Genomic DNA, 20,548 nt, shown 5'->3' with positions numbered 1-20,548 from the left:
CTATTCCCCCTCTGAAGCTTCTTTCTCGTCACCTTCGCAACATTAAAATGGAGAGCAGTTCTGGTGATCATTATTACATTCAAGTTGGCCCAGGAGGCTGTGGTATTTGGACATTGTGATGCTCCTGGCAGGCTATCTGTGGGCCCTTTCTGATTGTTAAGCCCTTGTGTCCCAAGGAAAAACCTTCCACCCTGCTACTCAATTGTAGGCTTGGATAGCTTGGCTGTCGAGTCCCAGTCCCTGGGGGAATGGGGCCTATCAGATATGGTTATTCCCATGCTGCTAATAGCTGTGAAATTGAATCTTGCAAGCTCGATCATCACACTTGGAGGGCATACTTCACTTGGTGTCATCCCAAGAACTACTCCATGGGGCGAATCCTGTATTTTTTCTCCATTCGGGTTTAGATGAACGTTTGGTCTTGAGTACTCTCAAGGGTCAGATTTCGACCTTATTTATTTTGTAGAAGCTGTGAGGGCCTTTGTACTGAGTGTGGCTCACACTGTAGGATGTCAGTCTGGTTTCTTTGTTGTTCAAAGACAAGTCTTGGAACCTCATATGGGTTTTTTACTGTCTATCTTTACTCAGTAGATTGCCTTTGTGGTCGTAATCACCTCTGCAAGCCAAGTCTCTGAGTTTGTGCCCTGGTCCTTTAAAGAGCCTTTGTTTTTATTGCATAAAATTAAAGGTGATTGTGAGACCTAGGGCCTCTTTCCTTCCCAAGGTTGTTTTGGTCTGTCATCTTCACCATATGTCCTGCATCTGAGCATTTTAAGGAAATTTCTTTTCATTGTTTGTACACACTGTTCAAGTTTGCCTTCTCAGCTACAGCCTCTTTTTGTCAGTCTGTTATTCCTTGGTCTTGCAAGGGTGCGCTAGCTCCTTGCTCCACTTTTGCTAGTTGGATTTAGGGAATCCCCATTTAGACCTGTGACCTTTATGGTCAAGACACACTTCTCTACAAAAATTCTATTAATTACTTTACATACAAAATGGGTACTATGTCTGCATTCAGTTACATTAGCTTGTAGGTTTCAAATAGGGATAGGCTCAGACCTGTTTGAATTGTACCCGCCAGAAAGCTGTCACTGCACACCACCAATTATAGGCAATGAGGCATTTCCCAGCCCACAGCTGCACATACACACACTGACTACAGGGAGTGCAGAATTATTAGGCAAATGAGTATTTTTGAGGATTCATTTTATTATTGAACAACCATGTTCTCAATGAACCCAAAAAACTCATTAATATCAAAGCTGACTATTTTTGGAAGTAGTTTTTAGTTTGTTTTTAGTTTTAGCTATTTTAGGGGGATATCTGTGTGTGCAGGTGACTATTACTGTGCATAATTATTAGGCAACTTAACAAAAATCAAATATACAGTATACCCATTTCAATTATTTATTTTTACCAGTGAAACCAATATAACATCTCAACATTCACAAATATACATTTCTGACATTCAAAAACAAAAACAAATCAGTGACCAATATAGCCACCTTTCTTTGCAAGGACACTCAAAAGCCTGCCATCCATGGATTCTGTCAGTGTTTTGATCTGTTCACCATCAACATTGCGTGCAGCAGCAACCACAGCCTCCCAGACACTGTTCAGAGAAGTGTACTGTTTTCCCTCCTTGTAAATCTCACATTTGATGATGGACCACAGGTTCTCAATGGGGTTCAGATCAGCTGAACAAGGAGGCCGTGTCATTAGCTTTTCTTCTTTTATACCTTTTCTTGCCAGCCACGCTGTGGAGTACTTGGACGCGTGTGATGGAGCATTGTCCTGCATGAAAATCATGTTTTTCTTGAAGGATGCAGACTTCTTCCTGTACCACTGCTTGAAGAAGGTGTCTTCCAGAAACTGGCAGTAGGACTGGGAGTTGAGCTTGACTCCATCCTCAACCCAAAAAGGCCCCACAAGCTCATCTTTGATGATACCATCCCAAACCAGTACTCCACCTCCACCTTGCTGGCGTCTGAGTCGGACTGGAGCTCGCTGCCCTTTACCAATCCAGCCACGGGCCCATCCATCTGGCCCATCAAGACTCACTCTCATTTCATCAGTCCATAAAACCTTTGAAAAATCAGTCTTGAGATATTTCTTGGCCCAGTCTTGACATTTCAGCTTGTGTGTCTTGTTCAGTGGTGGTCGTCTTTCAGCCTTTCTTACCTTGGCCATGTCTCTGAGTATTGCACACCTTGTGCTTTTGGGCACTCCAGTGATGTTGCAGCTCTGAAATATGGCCAAACTGGTGGCAAGTGGCATCTTGGCAGCTGCACGCTTGACCTGATCTGAAGAAGGAGGCTACGCCTCCGAAACGTTGTCCTTAGCAACCCCATGCAAGTCATGCTCTGGGTCCCGATCGTGGAGTCTCCCTCTGCTTAACCGCATTGTCAGTTTCTCTGAGCGGCTATAGCATCCGGCTCTTGGAGGGTGTGCGGCAGCGGCTGGACCGTGCGCAGGCTCACCACATCGAGTCTCCTTGAGTAATCCGAGGCAGTTGGCTTAGCCGTACGATACTCACTGACTAGTGCAGGACGAACAGCTGAGCCGCCGAGGCTAGGAGGAGAGAGCCCTGTAAACATCATCGGGAGATATTTATTTCCATGCATGACTTCCTATCTGTTTGTGAGTACCTGTTTTTATGACTTCTATTTACTTCAAATAAATGGTGTTACACTAGGGCGGTGTGCGCTCTGTTCCTTTGTTTTCTCCATTGTAGCTGTAGAAGAAGCTATGGTTGCTACCCTGGCTGGACTTTACATGTGTCTGGATTTTTAAATCCATATTACTTTGAAGATGCAGAGATAAGTACTAGATAGTAAGACGAGTTCAAGGCTTGGTTCACACCAGGAGGTGTGTTTAAGCGTGCTCTACTTTGTGTGTTCCCATGTGTCGTGTTTAGCGCAGCCCATTCAATTTAGTGGACTGCCCTATGCACGAGAAACTCACAACAAAGGTGCCTTCATGTTTTTTAAAATCGCACCACAGCAAACCACATGGTACTCCATTACCATGCGTTGGTGAGCATGAAAATATGTGCACTTGCAATATGCGTGAGGGTGTCCTTAAGAATTTTTTAAGGTCCAGGAAAGCGCACAATATTGCATGCGTTCCCGCAACTCACTGGTGTAACAGAGTCCTAAAGAAGAAAGTCCTTGGTTTTCTGTCAGGGTCACTCGAAGTGACCATGACAAGATCAATGGGTGGTTTCTGTACTTGCTAAAACATGTCCTCAGCCTGAAAAAAAAGAAAATTTAAAGTGGAAGTACAGGTAAAACCTAGACCTACTCCCACCCCCATTCTAAGCCTAATCAATCTAACCCTGTAAAGAAAAGATTGCTATACTTGTTCTGAAGCCGCTCTGGTCTGGTCTCAAGCGACACCTTCTGTGTGCAGGAGAAAGCTGACAACAGCTGGAAAATGCTTGGAAAGTGATCTCACCCATTGACTTATGTGGCTTCAATTGTCGGCCGCCTCGCCTACACACTGAAGCCACCACTGACAGCTCAGCCTGGAACCAGACCGGAGGGCTAGATAGATTAGGTTTAGAATGGGGGTGGGAAAAGGTTTAGAGTAATGCACAGTACACACGATCCGAAAATCGGACGACGTTCTGTCCGTTTTTGTTTGGTTGCTAGGAATTCTCAATTATATTTGCAAATGGGAGAGGATACTTACGATACAAATTTCCTCGGACGATGATTCAAAAGCTTCGTGTATTCGTGGCCACGCTGTAGCGTGTGAGGGAAAATGATGTCTACTGCTCATGCGCTGTCTACTGCTCACCATTTTTTTCGGACGAACAACATACTGAGAATACGATTATCGTACGATGTGTTATAATACGATCAAAATTTTTATGCTTGCACGACCGGATAATATCGGGCGAACTGTCGTGATCGCCTCTCGTAAGCTGTGTATTAACGATCAGATTATCGTCCGATCTTTTCACAAGCGTTATTTTTCGTCTGATTTTCGGAACGTGTGTACGGGCCATTAGTTAGGTTTTGCCTTTAGCGTAGCAACATAATCTGAGGACTGATAAGCTTTACTGGCCCCTTAAAATACAGGTAAACAACTTTGCAAATATCAGGTCATATTGCAATATGCTGGATTCTCTAGATATATCTTTAAATTCCCAGTGAAGTAATGCTAGTCCTATTATAAAATTATTTTTAAATTACTGTAATAAAATTAGTAACATCTTCTAATTAGAGAACTCTATTTCTTACATGAATTTGGGACAGAATTAAGTGTGTGTCCTTGTGTAATGGGTCACTGTGCTTTTTACATTGATCTGACTTATGTCTGATGTTATGCTTGTCATCTAGGTCGGCGACCACAGCTTAGCCCATGGGAGTCCAGTGTGGTGTCAAGACTGCTGACACCAACACATTCATACTTGGCAAGGAGTAAAAGCACAGCTGCTTTATCTGGAGATGCAGGTAAAATGTTAAGGCAAATGGCTTGGTGCGTGATCTTATTTGATTGATTTTATTGCTGCTTTTATCACTGAACTCTCTGTTGATAGGGCTATCATGCTGTAAGTTCTGTTTTTGAACATACAGCTTGGTTTGGATTTGCTACATGCATTTTTTAGATTGATTTTCCATTATACCTGACCTTTCTGTGTTTGAAAAGGAATTAATGATAATATGGAATAGTATCCTGTGTGTATCCACTAGCATGTCATATCTTTTGTTCTGGCTCTCATCCCTCAAATGATGCCTGAAATACAGTTGTTTGTTTTTGAGAAAAAAAAACCTTCTGTATAATAAAGTTTAAAAAAAATACATTTGAAAAAAAAAATATTTTACATTATGAAAATGTTTTCAAGAACAAAGATTACAATTTAATTTCCTTTTTCTACTAAATGGCTGATGCATTTTTCCAAAAAACTATTTTATAAACCTTGAAAGCAAGGAAAAAAAGTAATAAACAACAAATTGTTTAAAAAAAAAACATATCTCAATGCATTACTGTGAAATTATCCATTCTGTAAATGGAATAAGGGATAACTGGGTATCTGGGTATATGCTGCTTACATGGTAGCAGTGTGTTATACCATCTCACTTGTTCACTGAGTTTTTATGGTTTGACCTGAGCTTTTGCTGGCCCAGAACATCTATTGGCAGGCTAATAAGTTTATTCTTTAAAGTGGAACTTTAGTCAGAAAATGAATCCTGCTAGATCACTTCAGGCTGGTACCTTTTTTAAGGTAAAACAAAAAAAAGTGCCTATGCTGTTTAAAACCGAGTAATGCACTGTTTCACCTTTTTCTGCACATGCTCAGTTGCTCTCCATTTTTAGGCACTGCAGAGTTTGTAGAGGCCAATCTGCTGACAGCCTTAAAGCGGAATTAAACCCTCCTATCCTTTACAGCCAAGGAAGCTGCTTCTGTTTGATCTGCAGCTGCCATGGTGCTGCACATGTGATCAGTAATGACACCAGCCATTTGATCGTTTGACAGTTTGGTTGAGAACGAAAGCAAATGTGACATCTAACAATCCTGGTATTCCAGGAATGTAACTGTTTTTTGAAACCATTAAATCAATGAGTTTAGTTCCGCTTTATGGTTTACTGCTGCTTTGAGGCTCTGGGCTTCAACAAAATGGCAGCCTCCAGCAAGAAGACACAGGAACAAGGCTGGAGGCAATTTACAGCACACACTTATTTTGGTAGCATAATTCTTAATGTGGAATGTGTGTTCCATGCTAAAGTACATTCTTTTTTTCATCAAGCTGCTATGGGTAAAGTTCCACTTGAAGGAGACCTTATTGTGCATATTTCTAACTAAACTGTTTTGGAATTGAGGAATTCTAGAAATGTATAATGTGTTTTATTATACAAGTGTTATATTTGTAGCAAACAGTAATGATTATGTATTTTACATGTTTATGCTCTGCCTTTCTGCCTGCTTTGCACTTTTATAGCTGTGTTTATGGTGGTCTTTAGATAGTATTTTCTCTCTTCACTTCTCTTCATGCTTTAAGAGGAAGTCTTCTCAAAACTTACTTTCTTTGATGTTGGTGAGTTATATCACCCATCTCTAGTGGACTCCAGCAGTGACTCACTCTGCCTATTTGCAGCTGCCATTTCATTGGCGATTATTCTCCAATCTTGACTCCCCATATGTTTTCCTATATGGAGATTGCTGCAGAAAGATTCAAATTGGTATCTGGAATATAGTGGTGTAGTGGGCAGAAGCATAAATTCCTGTGGGAGAGTGTTGCTGCTAGGGCCCCCCAGAAGACCAAGTGTTTGATGTAGCCTGCCAATGTCTGCATAAACCAAAATATCAGTTTTAGGCAGACATTAAAATCTAAAAGGTTTTGAGATTACTACCTTCACTAGTCAGTGATTCTGTAATTACTGTGGGATAAAGTTTGTGATTATAAAAGCAGTTCCAGATCCATCACTGCTAATTGATGCCATTTTTACTTTGTTACCGTCTCAGCAAATCAGAATCCTTTGCAGAGGGGATTCTGTAAAGGAGCTTAAATTGCGCATCATGGCATTTTTTCATGTTTCCCAATTGGCTAAAATGTTTTATTACCTAACTGCTCATTCAGTGATATTTAGTCCCTGACAATGCTTTTAGGTTACAAATGACAAAAAAAAAATTAAAATGAAAGAAAAACAGGTTACTGTGATGGTTTTGGCTTGGAATACATTTTCCTGTTGATATTAACAGGCTCATTCTCTTTCTTCTTTTCAATCTTTTCCTCCTGCCTCATGCTTCCTGCTGTTGTCTTATTCATTGTATACATCTCCATCTATGTTCTATTAAAAACACCCTAGTTATCCCCATTTGTCCTCGTTCAGCATCTTGCAGCCCCATAAGCCCTCAGGCACAAAAGACGCCAACAATTAAAAGTTCAGAGAGACCCAAGACTTTCTTTACAACTCCAGAGGCTGTAGCTAGGCGGAGAACCACGCACATGGTAGGATCTGGCAGTGTAAGTATAGAAGACTGTTTCTCAGATCAATACAATATACACTGAATTTGAATATTTTTTTTCTCTTATGTTGAGTTACATTGGATTCAGAGAACTTAACTGCCATTTACAGGAGGATTTGGTCACTGGCTAATGAGAGTGACCAGCCTGGAATAACTCCTCTCATTCCTAGCATGCTTCAGTTTTTTGCTTGTGTCCTAGGAGGATTGACGCATTTTCTCTACTGAGAAGTTTAACCCCTTCCCGCCCCCTCCCAGCCCATTTAAGAGGCTCTAAATGGTTGAAGGCAGAGGCAGGCATTCCGATCATGTGACTGCTGTGATTGGGAGTCACAGCGGTCACATGATCAGAAAGCTCCCGATTGCAAGTATGCAACAGGAGCTTTCCGGTACCGGCCAGTTACTGTGCTAGGAGCGTGCAGGGAGGGCTCTCTCAGCACAGTGTTCGCATACAGTGGGTACGGAAAGTATTCAGACCCCCCTTACATTTTTCACTCTTTGTTATATTGCAGCCATTTGCTAAAATCATTTAGGTTCATTCTTCTTCCTCATGAATGTACACATAGCACCCCATACTGACAGAAAAACACAGAATTGTTGACATTGTTGCAGATTTATTAAAAAAGAAAAACTGAAATATCACATGGTCCTAAGTATTCAGACCCTTTGCTCAGTATTTAGTAGAAGCCCCCTTTTGATCTAATACAGCCAGGAGTCTTTTTGGGAAAGATGCAACAAGTCTTTCACACCTGGATTTGGGGATCCTCTGCCATTCCTCCTTGCAGATCCTCTCCAGTTCTGTCAGGTTGGATGGTAAACGTTGGTGGACAGCCATTTTTAGGTCTCTCCAGAGATGCTCAATTGGGTTTAAGTCAGGGCTCTGGCTGGGCCATTCAAGAACAGTCACGGAGTTGTTGTGAAGCCACTCCTTCGTTATTTTAGCTGTGTGCTTAGGGTCATTGTCTTGTTGGAAGGTAAACCTTCCGCCCAGTCTGAGGTCCAGAGCACTCTGGAGAAGGTTTTTGTCCAGGATATCCCTGTACTTGGCCGCATTCATCTTTCCCTCGATTGCAACCAGTCGTCCTGTCCCTGCAGCTGAAAAACACCCCCACAGCATGATGCTGCCACCACCATGCTTCACTGTTGGGACTGTATTGGACAGGTGATGAGCAGTGCCTGGTTTTCTCCACACATACCGCTTAGAATTAAGGCCAAAAAGTTCTATTTTGGTCTCATCAGACCAGAGAATCTTATTTCTCACCATCTTGGAGTCCTTCAGGTGTTTTTTTAGCAAACTCCATGCGGGCTTTCATGTGTCTTACACTGAGGAGAGGCTTCCATCGGGCCACTCTGCCATAAAGCCCGACTGGTGGAGGGCTGCAGTGATGGTTGACTTTCTACAACTTTCTCCCATCTCCTGACTGCATCTCTGGAGCTCAGCCACAGTGATCTTTGGGTTCTTCTTTACCTCTCTCACCAAGGCTCTTCTCCCCCGATAGCTCAGTTTGGCCGGACGGCCAGCTCTAGGAAGGGTTCTGGTCATCCCAAACGTCTTCCATTTGAGGATTATGGAGGCCACTGTGCTCTTAGGAACCTTAAGTGCAGCAGAAATCTTTTTGTAACCTTGGCCAGATCTGTGCCTTGCCACAATTCTGTCTCTGAGCTCTTCAGGCAGTTCCTTTGACCTCATGATTCTCATTTGCTCTGACATGCATTGTGATCTGGAAGGTCTTATATAGACAGGTGTGTGGCTTTCCTAATCAAGTCCAATCAGTATAATCAAACACAGCTGGACTCAAATGAAGGTGTAGAACCATCTCAAGGATGATCAGAAGAAATGGAAAGCACCTGAGTTAAATATATGAGTGTCACAGCAAAGGGTCTGAATACTTAGGACCATGTGATATTTCAGTTTTTCTTTTTTAATAAATCTGCAACAATGTCAACAATTTTGTGTTTTTCTGTTAGTATGGGGTGCTATGTGTACATTCATGAGGAAGAAGAATGAACTTAAATGATTTTAGCAAATGGCTGCAATATAACAAAGAGTGAAAAATTTAAGGGGGTCTGAATACTTTCCGTACCCACTGTATATGCAGCCTCTCGGCATTAAAGCCCACCCAGCGAGAGACCGCATTTATGAGTACGGCCAGCTGGAAGTGGTAAACCATTTTAACTAGCCATTAAGACAATTTTTTCTTTGCTTCATGCTGTTTGAGCTAGTACCTTTATGCAACTGTTTGGATGGGCAAATCCTCAGCTCTAGCTTTTGAGACCATACTCGGACTTTGCTAGACTGGACAATTGCAAGTCTTGCCTTTTATTTGACCTTGGGCACTGGGCTTTGCACACTGTGGCATTTTTCAGTCCTTTGCATACTGTGCTAGATGCAGAGCCTTTCCCAGGTCTGGGGCTGTGCTGTGCAACTGCATCTGGTGTTTACCCTGCCTCATTTATGAGTAAACTGTGTGGCTGAGCTTCAAGGAATACTTTTTTTTTTTTTTTTCCCTTTAGAACCGTTGGGCGCAATTACTAATCATATTTTTCTAATTTTCTGGGGAATTAAAGTGTTCATAAACCCTTATAGCACCCTAATAGTTCCAATGTGGTCATTCATGTAATATAAACTAACTGACGTGCCCCAAAATACAAAAATTGCTGTTTTCCTACCTTTATTTCGGGTGATTTCTTGCCTGTCCATGACCACAATACATCTCCCTTCTGAGCCTGAGAGCAGCCGGTGGGCATGTCTCACTTTCGGCTCTCGGTCACTCCCACAAGCCAAAGCAAGGCTAGGATGAATGGAGGAGCTGATTCCCCTGTTGGAGTTCTCTCATAAATGAGGTCGCTTGTCCTTCATGAGAGAGCAGGTGACCTGACCAATTGGGGGGGGGGGGGGGTGGAGCATGGCTGGGAGAACAAACACTGACAAATGTATGAGGAAGTGCCTGTATGCAGACATTGTCAGTGGAAGAGCGGAGGATTGCTGAATGTATGGATTGGACAATTTCCAATCTGGCATTTAGCAATCCAGAAAGCGGTTAATATAAAAGTTTATTGCATTGAAGAGGGAATTTTTTTAGACTACAATTCCACGTTAAGTGCAGCCTTACTATTTGGAGTGTCATGCGCTCCACACTTTGCTATTCAGCGTGGGGTGGCAATTTGCCACCACTGCGCCTAATTGCTACAGACACGCCGTTTTACCTTGGTTGACCCTTGATGTCACCTACAGCGACATGGTCACCTCCAGTCATTTTAACCTTTCCTACCCTTAGCAGCCAATTTGTGAGTACCTCCAGATTTTAGCTAGTATTCTCCGTTAAGTTCTCCCTCCCTGCCAAGCAGTGCAACATGTCAGACCCCAAACACAGGAGCAGTCCTGCTGTATTGGTTTCCTTTAGCTCACAATCCACGAACAGTTCGGGAGGCAGTCTGCAGGGCTCTTTCTCAAGGGCCTTATCCCCTGCTTTAGTCACTACATTCCTTGGAATCTTCCTTAGCTCTGTGAAGTGTTGGCCCTATCCAGGAAGGATTTCACTACAGTGATGCAGAATGTAATGGAATATATTGCAGCTTTGATTGCTGACTATAACTGAAGAGGCTGTAAGCATACCTCAGTGACTTCCCCTACTAATCATCATTGGATCTGCAGCTTTAAGCTCTGAGACATTCTATCTGTAAAACAGTCTAAAAAATCCTTGCTAGATTATACTGTCCTTGAAGATTCGCAGGCATCTTGCCATAGCTCCTAGGTTTAGAAACACAATTTTGGCTTTTATTGATGCAGTGCATGCCACGTAAAAATGGGGAAAAAGCTGGTAGCTTCTACAAGCCCTGTTGCTAGCCTGGGATCCCATAGAGGCCCTAAGACTTTCAAAAATGTTTCTGGTAGACACCCTACTCCAAGGTGTTCTGTATAGAGACTGGGAAACACATGATAAACTACTCACATTTCCCAAACATTTTGCAGGTTTATTTCCATTTAAGGAGGCCTATAAATTTTTATTTATAATGAACATCGTTACAAAAATTCGGTAACATAGATTATAACTATAAAAGATTGGTCTTAATGGTAGAATAAACACATATAGTAAGAACCGTTTGCAACAAAGGAAGGGTTAACAAATGTTGATATAATTCTTGATAACCAAATCCTGCCTACCCCTATTGGGTTCAAGCTGAGAACAGAGAATGTAGTGTTAGGTAATGAATCACAGCGAAAATTCAGACCTAAGAGAGATGTTCGGGGATATGTTCTTTTAAGTATTTATAGGCTCTAGGGTGAGATAGCAAAGCTTGACTTTTTTTTTAAGTGATGATAGAGTAGTTTTTTTAAGCTAATATAATTTTATATTGTGCTTGGAAATTTACTCTAGCAATGACATTTGATAGATTAGGTGCGTCATTCGATTTCCATAAACTGGTTATATTCAGCCTTCAGATGGGATATGATATCAATGTACAAACACCATACTCGTGACCCTAGCATAGGGAAAAACTTTTCAGCAAGAGAGAATTTAAAGACACACAGCCATTCACTGAAATTAGAAGAGAAGTGGTTTAACCTTAAACAGCGTAAAGGGTTCTTTACTGTCAGAGCGGTAAGGATGTGCAATTCTCTTCCGCAAGCAGTGGTATCAGCAGGGAGCATCGAAAGTTTCAAAAAACTATGACAGGCACCTTAACGATCACAACATACAGGGGTATTCAATGTACTATTGACATAAATACACACACAAACTCACATCATAGGCTGAACTGGTGTATTTTTTTCAAACTCACGAACTCTGTAGCTATGAAGGAAGATACAGACATCCAGAAACTATGTAGGTTTTTACAGCTCCATAGAGTGTGGTAAAGGTTACCAGTTTGTTCATTACATCTCCAACAAATAGGAGATGTGGAAGGGTTTATTTTTGATAGTTTGTATGGGGTCAAATACCATCTATTTAATATTTTTTGTGAGTTGTCCCAGTGTACAATACATGAGGTGGCTTTACTGGATATCTTTATAGTATTTTGCCTTTGGTTCCAGGAAAACTCTTGATCTAGGTCTTTCTACCATTAGATTATGTGTTTTTTTACTTTCACTAGATTGGAAGGCTAATATTTCGTAAAAAAGGGGATTCCTTTCTCTTTTACTTCATTCATTTTAGCAAAATTTTGCCAAATTCCTAGAGGAATTTCTAAGGGGTTATGGGGATTAAACACTTTTAAGCGGGAGTGTTTGGTAATTTTGTTTAATACTGTGCGCATATATTGTATTGGTAAACTTTTAAAGTAAAAAAACGACCTTGTTGAATCCAGATTCCCACTGATAAGAAAATTTTGCAATAGTCTATAGTTTTTGTTGGAATTGATACCTTGGCTCCGTTTTTGTTTTTAGCTTTGGTTTTAGATATGTGTTTTCATGCTATTAGTGTGGATCTGATGCTTTGTAAATTAGATGTGCTAATTTTGCTAAGTACTTAGCTAGCAATAGATAAGGCAAATAGGTCATAGCCTGAGGTGACCTCTCTTTCACTGTTTAGCCTCGGGAGAGGAAAAACAGAATTTCTCTATCTTTCATCGACAGACGCAGCTCTGCTTAATCATAGACTATAGGGTTATGCTCCTCCCACTAGGGATAGGCACTAGGCGGAAAAAAGGCTTGTCCATGCTTATAGGGGCTGTCCCAGCAAACGTAACCCCTCAGGCTCTGCTATACTCAAACAGTTTGTTCTGCCTAGTGACAGGGATAGGACCTAGTTTTCCTGCTGGGACTTTGGTCTTAGCTGTAACAGGGAAAGTTTGTGATTTTATTTTTCTAGTTAGTTCCTGAGGACCAAGATCCAGAGGAGCTACAAGCAACAGCCGGCTCTGTTTTTTCAGATAATATAGATCCTTAAGGTCTCCCAGCCTGGTCATCGAGTGTGAGCAGGTTATAAGCCAGTACTAGGCCTCGTCACGACAGTGCCCCGATGGATGGGGATGATGGATGGGGATGAGCCTGCGAGTGGATCATCTTGCTGGGAAGCAGACGACCTGGAACGCTCTGAGTCGCAGCCTCCCCTTGGCTAACAGCACCCCCATCCTGAGTGGGAGGTGATCTGTTTGGAGTGGGGCCCGTCTGGTACCGCGGTATGGTGAGTAACATGTCCCCCCCATCATCTATCTATCATCGCACATGGAAATCGTACATTTCATGGTGCGAATCGCTGAAAGTGCACCCTCGCTTGTTTTCTATCTCCAGGGTTTTGGCTTTTCTACAGAAAGGGGTTGAACAGCGGTTGGTCTTGGGTACTATCAAAGGCCAAGTTTCGGCTTTGGCTATCTATTTTCAACGCCCATTAGCTACGCAGGCCCTTATCCGGACATTTGTTCAAGGTGTGCGCCATTTGGCGATCCCCGTTACAGCCATGGGATCTCAATTTGTTGCGGTTTGTTCTTCAAAAGCCCCCTTTTGAGAACATTTGGGAGATTTCGCTGCTTGCTTTGTCTCAGAAGGTTGCCTTCTTGGTGGCGATCACTTCTGTCTGCAGAGTATCTGAATTGGCGGCAATGTCTTGCCACTCACCTTATCTGGTGGTACTTCGACCTAATCAGTCGTTCCTTCACAAGGTGGTTTCTGATTTTCATTTAAATGAAGACACTGTACTGCCTTCCCTAAACCTCCGCATCCTAAGGGATATGCTTTATATTTTTTGGATGTGGTCCGGGCTATCAGGGTTTACTTGGAGACCACTGCGTCCTTCAGAAAATCGGACACTCTTTTTTGTCCTTACGGATGGACCTCATAAGGGACTGTCTGCGTCTGCTGCAACCATTTCCAGATGGATCAGACAGACGGTGGTACAGGCCTATTCACTGAAGGGTCAGATTCCTCCTTTTCCAGTGAAGGCGCATTCTACTAGAGCGCTGAGCGCCTCCTGGGCTTTTCGACATCAGGCGTCGGTGCTACAAGTTTGCAAGGCGGCAACTTGGTCATCTGTGCATAGCTTTACAAAATTCTACAAGGTAGAGATGTGTTTTGGCCGCATGGTTTTGCAGGCTGCAGTTTAAGAGAGAACCCCCTTTTTTTGGTTTCTCTTTTGAGGGTTCGTTCATTCCGGGAGAGCTCCTGTTTCTGGTTGAGCTCTGTTTTACTTGGTTGGCTACGTTTTGCCATTGGGGCATTCAGGTTTTTTGTTCCCGTCTTGTTCCCACCCCTCATGTTTTTACTGCTTTGGGACATCCCTATAGTCTATGATTAAGCAGAGCTGCGTCTGTCGATTAACGATCGAGAAAACTGGATTTTTGTAAGAACTTACCGTAAAATCTTTTTCTCTGAAGTTCGACAGACGCAGCACCCGCCCCTCTACTTCTGTGTGTATGGGGTCTTTTTCTGTCACTGCTTGCAACACAACTGTTTGAGTATAGCAGAGCCTGAGGGGTTATGCTTGCTGGGGCAGCCCCTATAGGCATGGACAAGCCTTTTTTCCGCCTATTGCCTATCCCTAGTGGGAGGAGCATAACCCTATAGTCTGATTAAGCAGAGCTGCCTCTGTCGATGAACTTCAGAGAAAAGGATTTTACAGTAAGTTCTTACAAAAATCCAGTTTTCATATGGTCCAATAAAGATGCATAGTAATAATTTTTAATATCTGGTAATCCAATGCCTCCTGAGGGTTTAGTGGTAGTTAGTACTAAAAATGCCACCCTAGGTTTTTTTCCCAATCAAAATGAAATTTTTAGGTTTCAAATTTATCTGCATGAAAATTTGGCAGGGATAGTAAGGGATCGGAAATAATATAGAATTTTTGGGAGGATTTTCTTGAGGAGGCCTTTTTAAGAAGTGTCATGTCTTAATAAAGCATTACCGTTTCTGTAGAGGGTGTGTCAGTGTTTAAGGATCCCAAAGATAAACGTTTGGACATTTCTTAAAAAAAAAAAAAAAAAGCTTGTTTTCTCTAGTAGTGCATTGCATCTTGCCGTAGCTGTGATGTTAGTCTATCATACGTTTGGGAGTGGATTAAACTCCTGAAATGATCCAGTTTCCTTTCATACTGCTGATCTATTCATAGAGCACTTAGCGCCCCACACTACTGTTGGCTGCCCTACACTACTGCATAGACTGCTTTGTAGTTTTTTCCCGCTTTCTTACCGAAATGAGTTTCCTATCTGAGTGTACAGAGAACTCTTTATTTAATATGTTGGTCTGTAGAGTAGACCTCGGCACATGAGCTTTGAAGGTAATTGTCTCTGCAGAGCTGCGTTGAGACACCTTAAACATGGATGTCACTGGCGGGGTAAGAGTACACCTATACCCCAGCAATAGAAACCTAGGCCTCAAGCTGGATCAGGGGGCTATAGCTCCAGTTTCTTTAGCAGAAAGGTATTAGGGATTTTATCCCAACCTTTTCGCAGTTCCCAAACCAAAACCAGGTATTCATCACATTTTGGATCTCAAGGTTATAAGTGTCTTCTTTCAGTCCCAAAAGTTCCACATGCAATTCCCTAAGTCTGTCATAGCCTTCTTCCATCTGAGAGACCTTCTGGCCTCTGTAGAAATCAAGAACACCTACTTGCATGTCCACATTTTTCCATGAGTTTTTTCACATTGCTGTCAGTACCCAACAATGTCAGCTCATGGCCCTACCATTCGGCCTTTCTTCTGCACACTGAATGTTCACAAAAATTCTAGCCACTGTGCTTGCCTTGTTACACTCTCAGAGCATGTCTATTGTGGAATATTTGGATGACCTCCAAAATATCGAAGAAGCACAAGTTTGGACTAGCAATTTAATGTGGACATTTCAAAACCTACAACAGTTTGGTAATATCCTGAACTTTCAGTATTCATTGTTGGAGCCGGCTAATTGCTTAGAATACCTGGGGCCTTATTCTAGACACAGCTCAGGCAATTTTTTGTATTCCCTAAGAAGAATTTCATACTCTCCTGTATAATTGGACTCGTATGTCCAAGAGTCAACTGACTCCTCGCTTTTGCATGAGTGTCATAGGGCTGATGGCAGCCTCCTGCAACCTTTGACATTCCGACTTGTGGGTCATCTGTCAGACAATGCCACGATAGTGTCATACATCAACAATCGGAAGTCGTGCTGCAGAGAAAGGTAGAAAGAATTCTGTCCTGGGCAGAACCTCGTATCCGATCCTTGTATGCCGTTAACATTCCAGGTTAGGAGCATTGGCAGGTGGATTTCCTCATCCGACAGCTCCTAGATCCAGGGGAAGGGGTCCTACACCTGAAGGTAGTTCAGCACCTGTGTCTCAGGTAGGGGATGCTGGATTTTGGACCTTATGGCTTCTAGGTTCAACAACATCCTGGATAGGTTTGTCTCCAGGTACAAAGATCATCCAGTGGAAGCAGTGGATGCTCTGGTGGCATTCTTGGAACGGAACAGCCTGATCTATGCTTTTCCTCCCCTTAAAACCACTTCCTTGTCTGTTCTGCAGGATTAAGATTGAGGGAATTCTGGTGATCCTCATGGCTTAGTTGGATGTAGTGCTGCAACCTGTTCAGACTCCTGGCAGATGCTCTGTGGGCTCTTCCACATTGTCATGGTCTTCTATCCCAAGGACCTGCTTGCGTTATGCTCCACAGTCACTTGCTTTATTGGGGAATGACTCTTGAAACCCAGGTCTGTTCGACTCTCTGAATTGATGATTACTACAATGTTAACAGCTAGCAATTCGACCTCCCATAAGCTCTACTACCACACATGGATCCTTGTTTTTGCTTGGTGCAAAGAAAGAACTTTCACCACTAGAAAATATTTTCTGGGGTGTGTTCTTAGCTTTTTTAAATTTGGTTTGAGCCTGCAGCTGGCCCGGAATACTATCATGAGTCAGAGTTTAGTGTTTTCAGGTCTGTTCCACAGACAGCTGGCCTTGTATTCTTTTTTTTAAGACTTTCACAGGGTGTCTCCCATGTGTCTCCCCTCTACATTCATCTCTCTGTAGAATCAAAATGTGGTTCTTTAAGCACTTTAAAATCTGCCCTTTGAACCTATTAAGGATATTGCAGTTGCTCACAAGGTTGTTTTCATTGTTACCATCACTTCTACAAAGCTTGTATCTGAACTTTTTCTGGCTTACATAGAGACTAGGTAGTGCTGAGGCCTAGCATTTGACTTCAACCAGGACATTGTCCGTCCATCCCTTTTCTTTTGGCTCCAGTACATCAGAAGGGAATTTATGAGTAATTGTGTATACCTCGCAGCAACTTCTTTCTTTATAAGAACAGATTCTTACTTTGTAATGCCATATGGTCCCCACCATTGTTTAAGCCTTATAGCCTTAAAGAGTTAGCTCTACTGTTTAAATAAAACCCCAGATTTAGCCAACTCTACACAATAGTATCACTCTAAGCTAATCCTAATTTGAAACTTTGCCTGTTTTCTGCTAATATACCTATTTTCCCAATAACAGAAGCCTACTGTAAATCTGTACTTTTACTTTTAATAGTACTTTTATTTTACTTGTGTAGCACTGCCTCCTAGAGAGCTGCTGAGATTGGATTCCCCTGGGTTACCCGTAGCAACAGTCTATAGAAATGTATCACTTAAACACTTGGCTCAGACAATGAACAGTCCAGGGGATTTACTTTTTTGTGTTTTATTTGGAACTTGGATGGGAGAAGGGATGAGTGGGATACCCCGACTTGAACTGTGCACAATTCTTGAGGACAACTGACTGTAGAATGCGGCAAGGCCACTGCTTCACCTTGCCACTGAAGTGAAGAATAAAGAATATGTACTCTCGCTTAGATTACTCTTCAGGGTCTAACTTGGCACCCCCTTTCTCACTGACTGTGTGCTGACCTGTCCATTGACAGCCCGCTGGAGTGGTCCCCTTCCAGACCCCTGGCAAGCTTCCCGGTACTCACGGACACATTTTTTTTTTTTTATATATAAACATATATACAGTGCCTTGCGAAAGTATTCAGCCCCCTTGGAACTTTTCGACCTTTTGCCACATTTCAGGCTTCAAACATAAAGATATAAAACTGTAATTTTTTTTTGAAGAATCAACAAGTGGGACACAATCATGAAGTGGAACGAAATTTATTGGATATTTCAAACTTTTTTAACAAATAAAAAACTGAAAAATTGGGCGTGCAAAATTATTCAGCCCCCTTAGGTTAATACTTTGTAGTGCCACCTTTTGCTGCGATTACAGCTGTAAGTCGCTTGGGGTATGTCTCTATCAGTTTTGCACATCGAGAGACTGAAATTTTTGCCCATTCCTCCTTGCAAAACAGCTCGAGCTCAGTAAGGTTGGATGGAGAGCGTTTGTGAACAGCAGTTTTCAGTTCTTTCCACAGATTATCGATTGAATTCAGGTCTGGACTTTGACTTGGCCATTCTAACACCTGGATATGTTTATTTGTGAACCATTCCATTGTAGATTTTGCTTTGTTTTGGATCATTGTCTTGTTGGAAGACAAATCTCCGTCCCAGTCTCAGGTCTTTTGCAGACTCCATCAGGTTTTCTTCCAGAATGGTCCTGTATTTGGCTCCATCCATCTTCCCATCAATTTTAACCATCTTCCCTGTCCCTGCTGAAGAAAAGCAGGCCCAAACCATGATGCTGCCACCACCATGTTTGACAGTGGGGATGGTGTGTTCAGGGTGATGAGCTGTGTTGCTTTTACGCCAAACATAACGTTTTGTATTGTTGCCAAAAAGTTCGATTTTTGGTTTCATCTGACCAGAGCACCTTCTTCCACATCTTTGGTGTGTCTCCCAGGTGGCTTGTGGCAAACTTTAAACACTTTTTATGGATATCTTTAAGAAATGGCTTTCTTCTTGCCACTCTTCAGTAAAGGCCAGAATTGTGCAGTATACGACTGATTGTTGTCCTATGGACAGAGTCTCCCACCTCAGCTGTAGATCTCTGCAGTTCATCCAGAGTGATCATGGGCCTCTTGGCTGCATCTCTGATCAGTCTTCTCCTTGTATGAGCTGAAAGTTTAGAGGGACGGCCAGGTCTTCGTAGATTTGCAGTGGTCTGATACTCCTTCCATTTCAATATTATCGCTTGCACAGTGCTCCTTGGGATGTTTAAAGCTTGGGAAATCTTTTTGTATCCAAATCCGGCTTTAAACTTCTCCACAACAGTATCTCGGACCTGCCTGGTGTGTTCCTTGTTCTTCATGATGCTCTCTGCGCTTTAACCACTTGCCGACCGAGTACGGTAATAGTACTGCGGCAAAGTGGTTCGTTATCGTCCAGTCACGTAGTATTACGTGACTGGACACTCCCCCTTCTGGGCGGCGCTTGCGCGCCGCCGGAGGCTCGCTCCCGCTGTTTTCATTCACAGCGGGAGTCGGGCCAGGGGAGGAGCAGCGGCGATCGCCGCTGCTCTGCCCCGATCGCCGGGGATCTAGTGTGGAGATCCGCCCGCTGTGTGTAAACACAGCGGGCGGATCTCCATAGTGACAGATCGGACTGTTCAGCATAGCTGGACATCCGATCTGTCCATGACTCACTCAGGCCCCTCCCCCCCTACACGTCAGTAAGCACCAGGCATACATTAACCCCTCCCTCTCCAATAAAATTAACCCCTTCCCTGCCAGTGTCATTTTTACAGTAACAGTGCATATATATAGCACTGATTACTGTAGTAATGTCACTGGTAACCCCAAAAGTGTCAAAAATGTCAGTCAAGGGTCCGATCTGTCCGCCGCAATGTCGCAGTCCCACAAAAAAAAATCGCAGATCGCCGCCATTACGCGTTAAAAAAAAAAACACCAAAAATGACAGAAATCTTTCCCTTTGTTAGTAAACGCAATAACTTTTGCGCAAACCAATCAAAATACGCTTATTGTGATTTTTTTTACCAAACATAGGTAGCAGAAAACAAATTGGCCAAAAATTTTTAAAAAATTGGTTTTTACATCTTTTTTGGGGGGAATTTCATATAAAAAAATGTTAAAAATATTGTTATTTTTTCAAAATAAACGCTCTTTTTTTGTTTATAGCGCAAAAAGTAAAAATCGCACAGGTGATCAAATACCACCAAAAGAAAGCTCTGTTTATCAGAAAAAAAGGACGTAAATTTCGTTTGGGTACGGCGTCGCACGACCGCGCAATTGTCAGTTGAAGTCGCACAGCGCCGAATCGCAAAAAGTGGCCTGGACGGAAGACAGCAAAATCCTCCGGTGGTAAAGTGGTTAAACGGACCTCTGAGACTATCACAGTGCAGGTGCATTTATACGGAGACTTGATTACACACAGGTGGATTCTATTTATCATCATTAGTCATTTAGGTCAACATTGGATCATTCAGAGATCCTCACTGAGCTTCTGGAGAGAGTTTGCTGCACTGAAAGTAAAGGGGCTGAATAATTTTGCATGCCCAATTTTTCAGTTTCTTATTTGTTAAAAAAGTTTGAAATATCCAATAAATTTCGTTCCACTTCATGATTGTGTCCCACTTGTTGATTCTTCACAAAAAATTACAGTTTTATATCTTTGTTTGAAGCCTGAAATGTGGCAAAAGGTTGCAAAGTTCAAGGGGGCCGAATACTTTCGCAAGGCACTGTGTGTGTGTGTGTGTGTGTGTGTGTGTGTGTGTATGTATATGTATGTA

General features: G+C 42.5%; 1 protein-coding gene across 1 annotated transcript in view; it reads left to right on the top strand.

Annotated features, from left to right (window-relative positions):
* The window catches only part of MAP7 (microtubule associated protein 7), a gene marked incomplete at its 3' end in the record, with an annotated part of 231,665 nt that overhangs the window by 162,373 nt on the left and 48,744 nt on the right, over positions 1–20,548 (top strand). The window contains exons 7-8 of the mRNA XM_082250917.1: positions 4,344–4,457; positions 6,838–6,971. Of these exons, the coding sequence (XP_082107043.1) occupies positions 4,344–4,457; positions 6,838–6,971 (248 nt within the window). The remainder of the gene's footprint in view (positions 1–4,343; positions 4,458–6,837; positions 6,972–20,548) is intronic.

Source organism: Pelophylax lessonae, assembly GCF_965119305.1.
Source record: "Pelophylax lessonae genome assembly, chromosome: 3".
In the NCBI taxonomy this organism is placed as follows: Eukaryota; Metazoa; Chordata; class Amphibia; order Anura; family Ranidae; genus Pelophylax; species Pelophylax lessonae.
The sequence above is the reverse complement of the archived record's forward strand: the minus strand, read 5'-3'. Positions and strand labels throughout refer to the sequence as shown.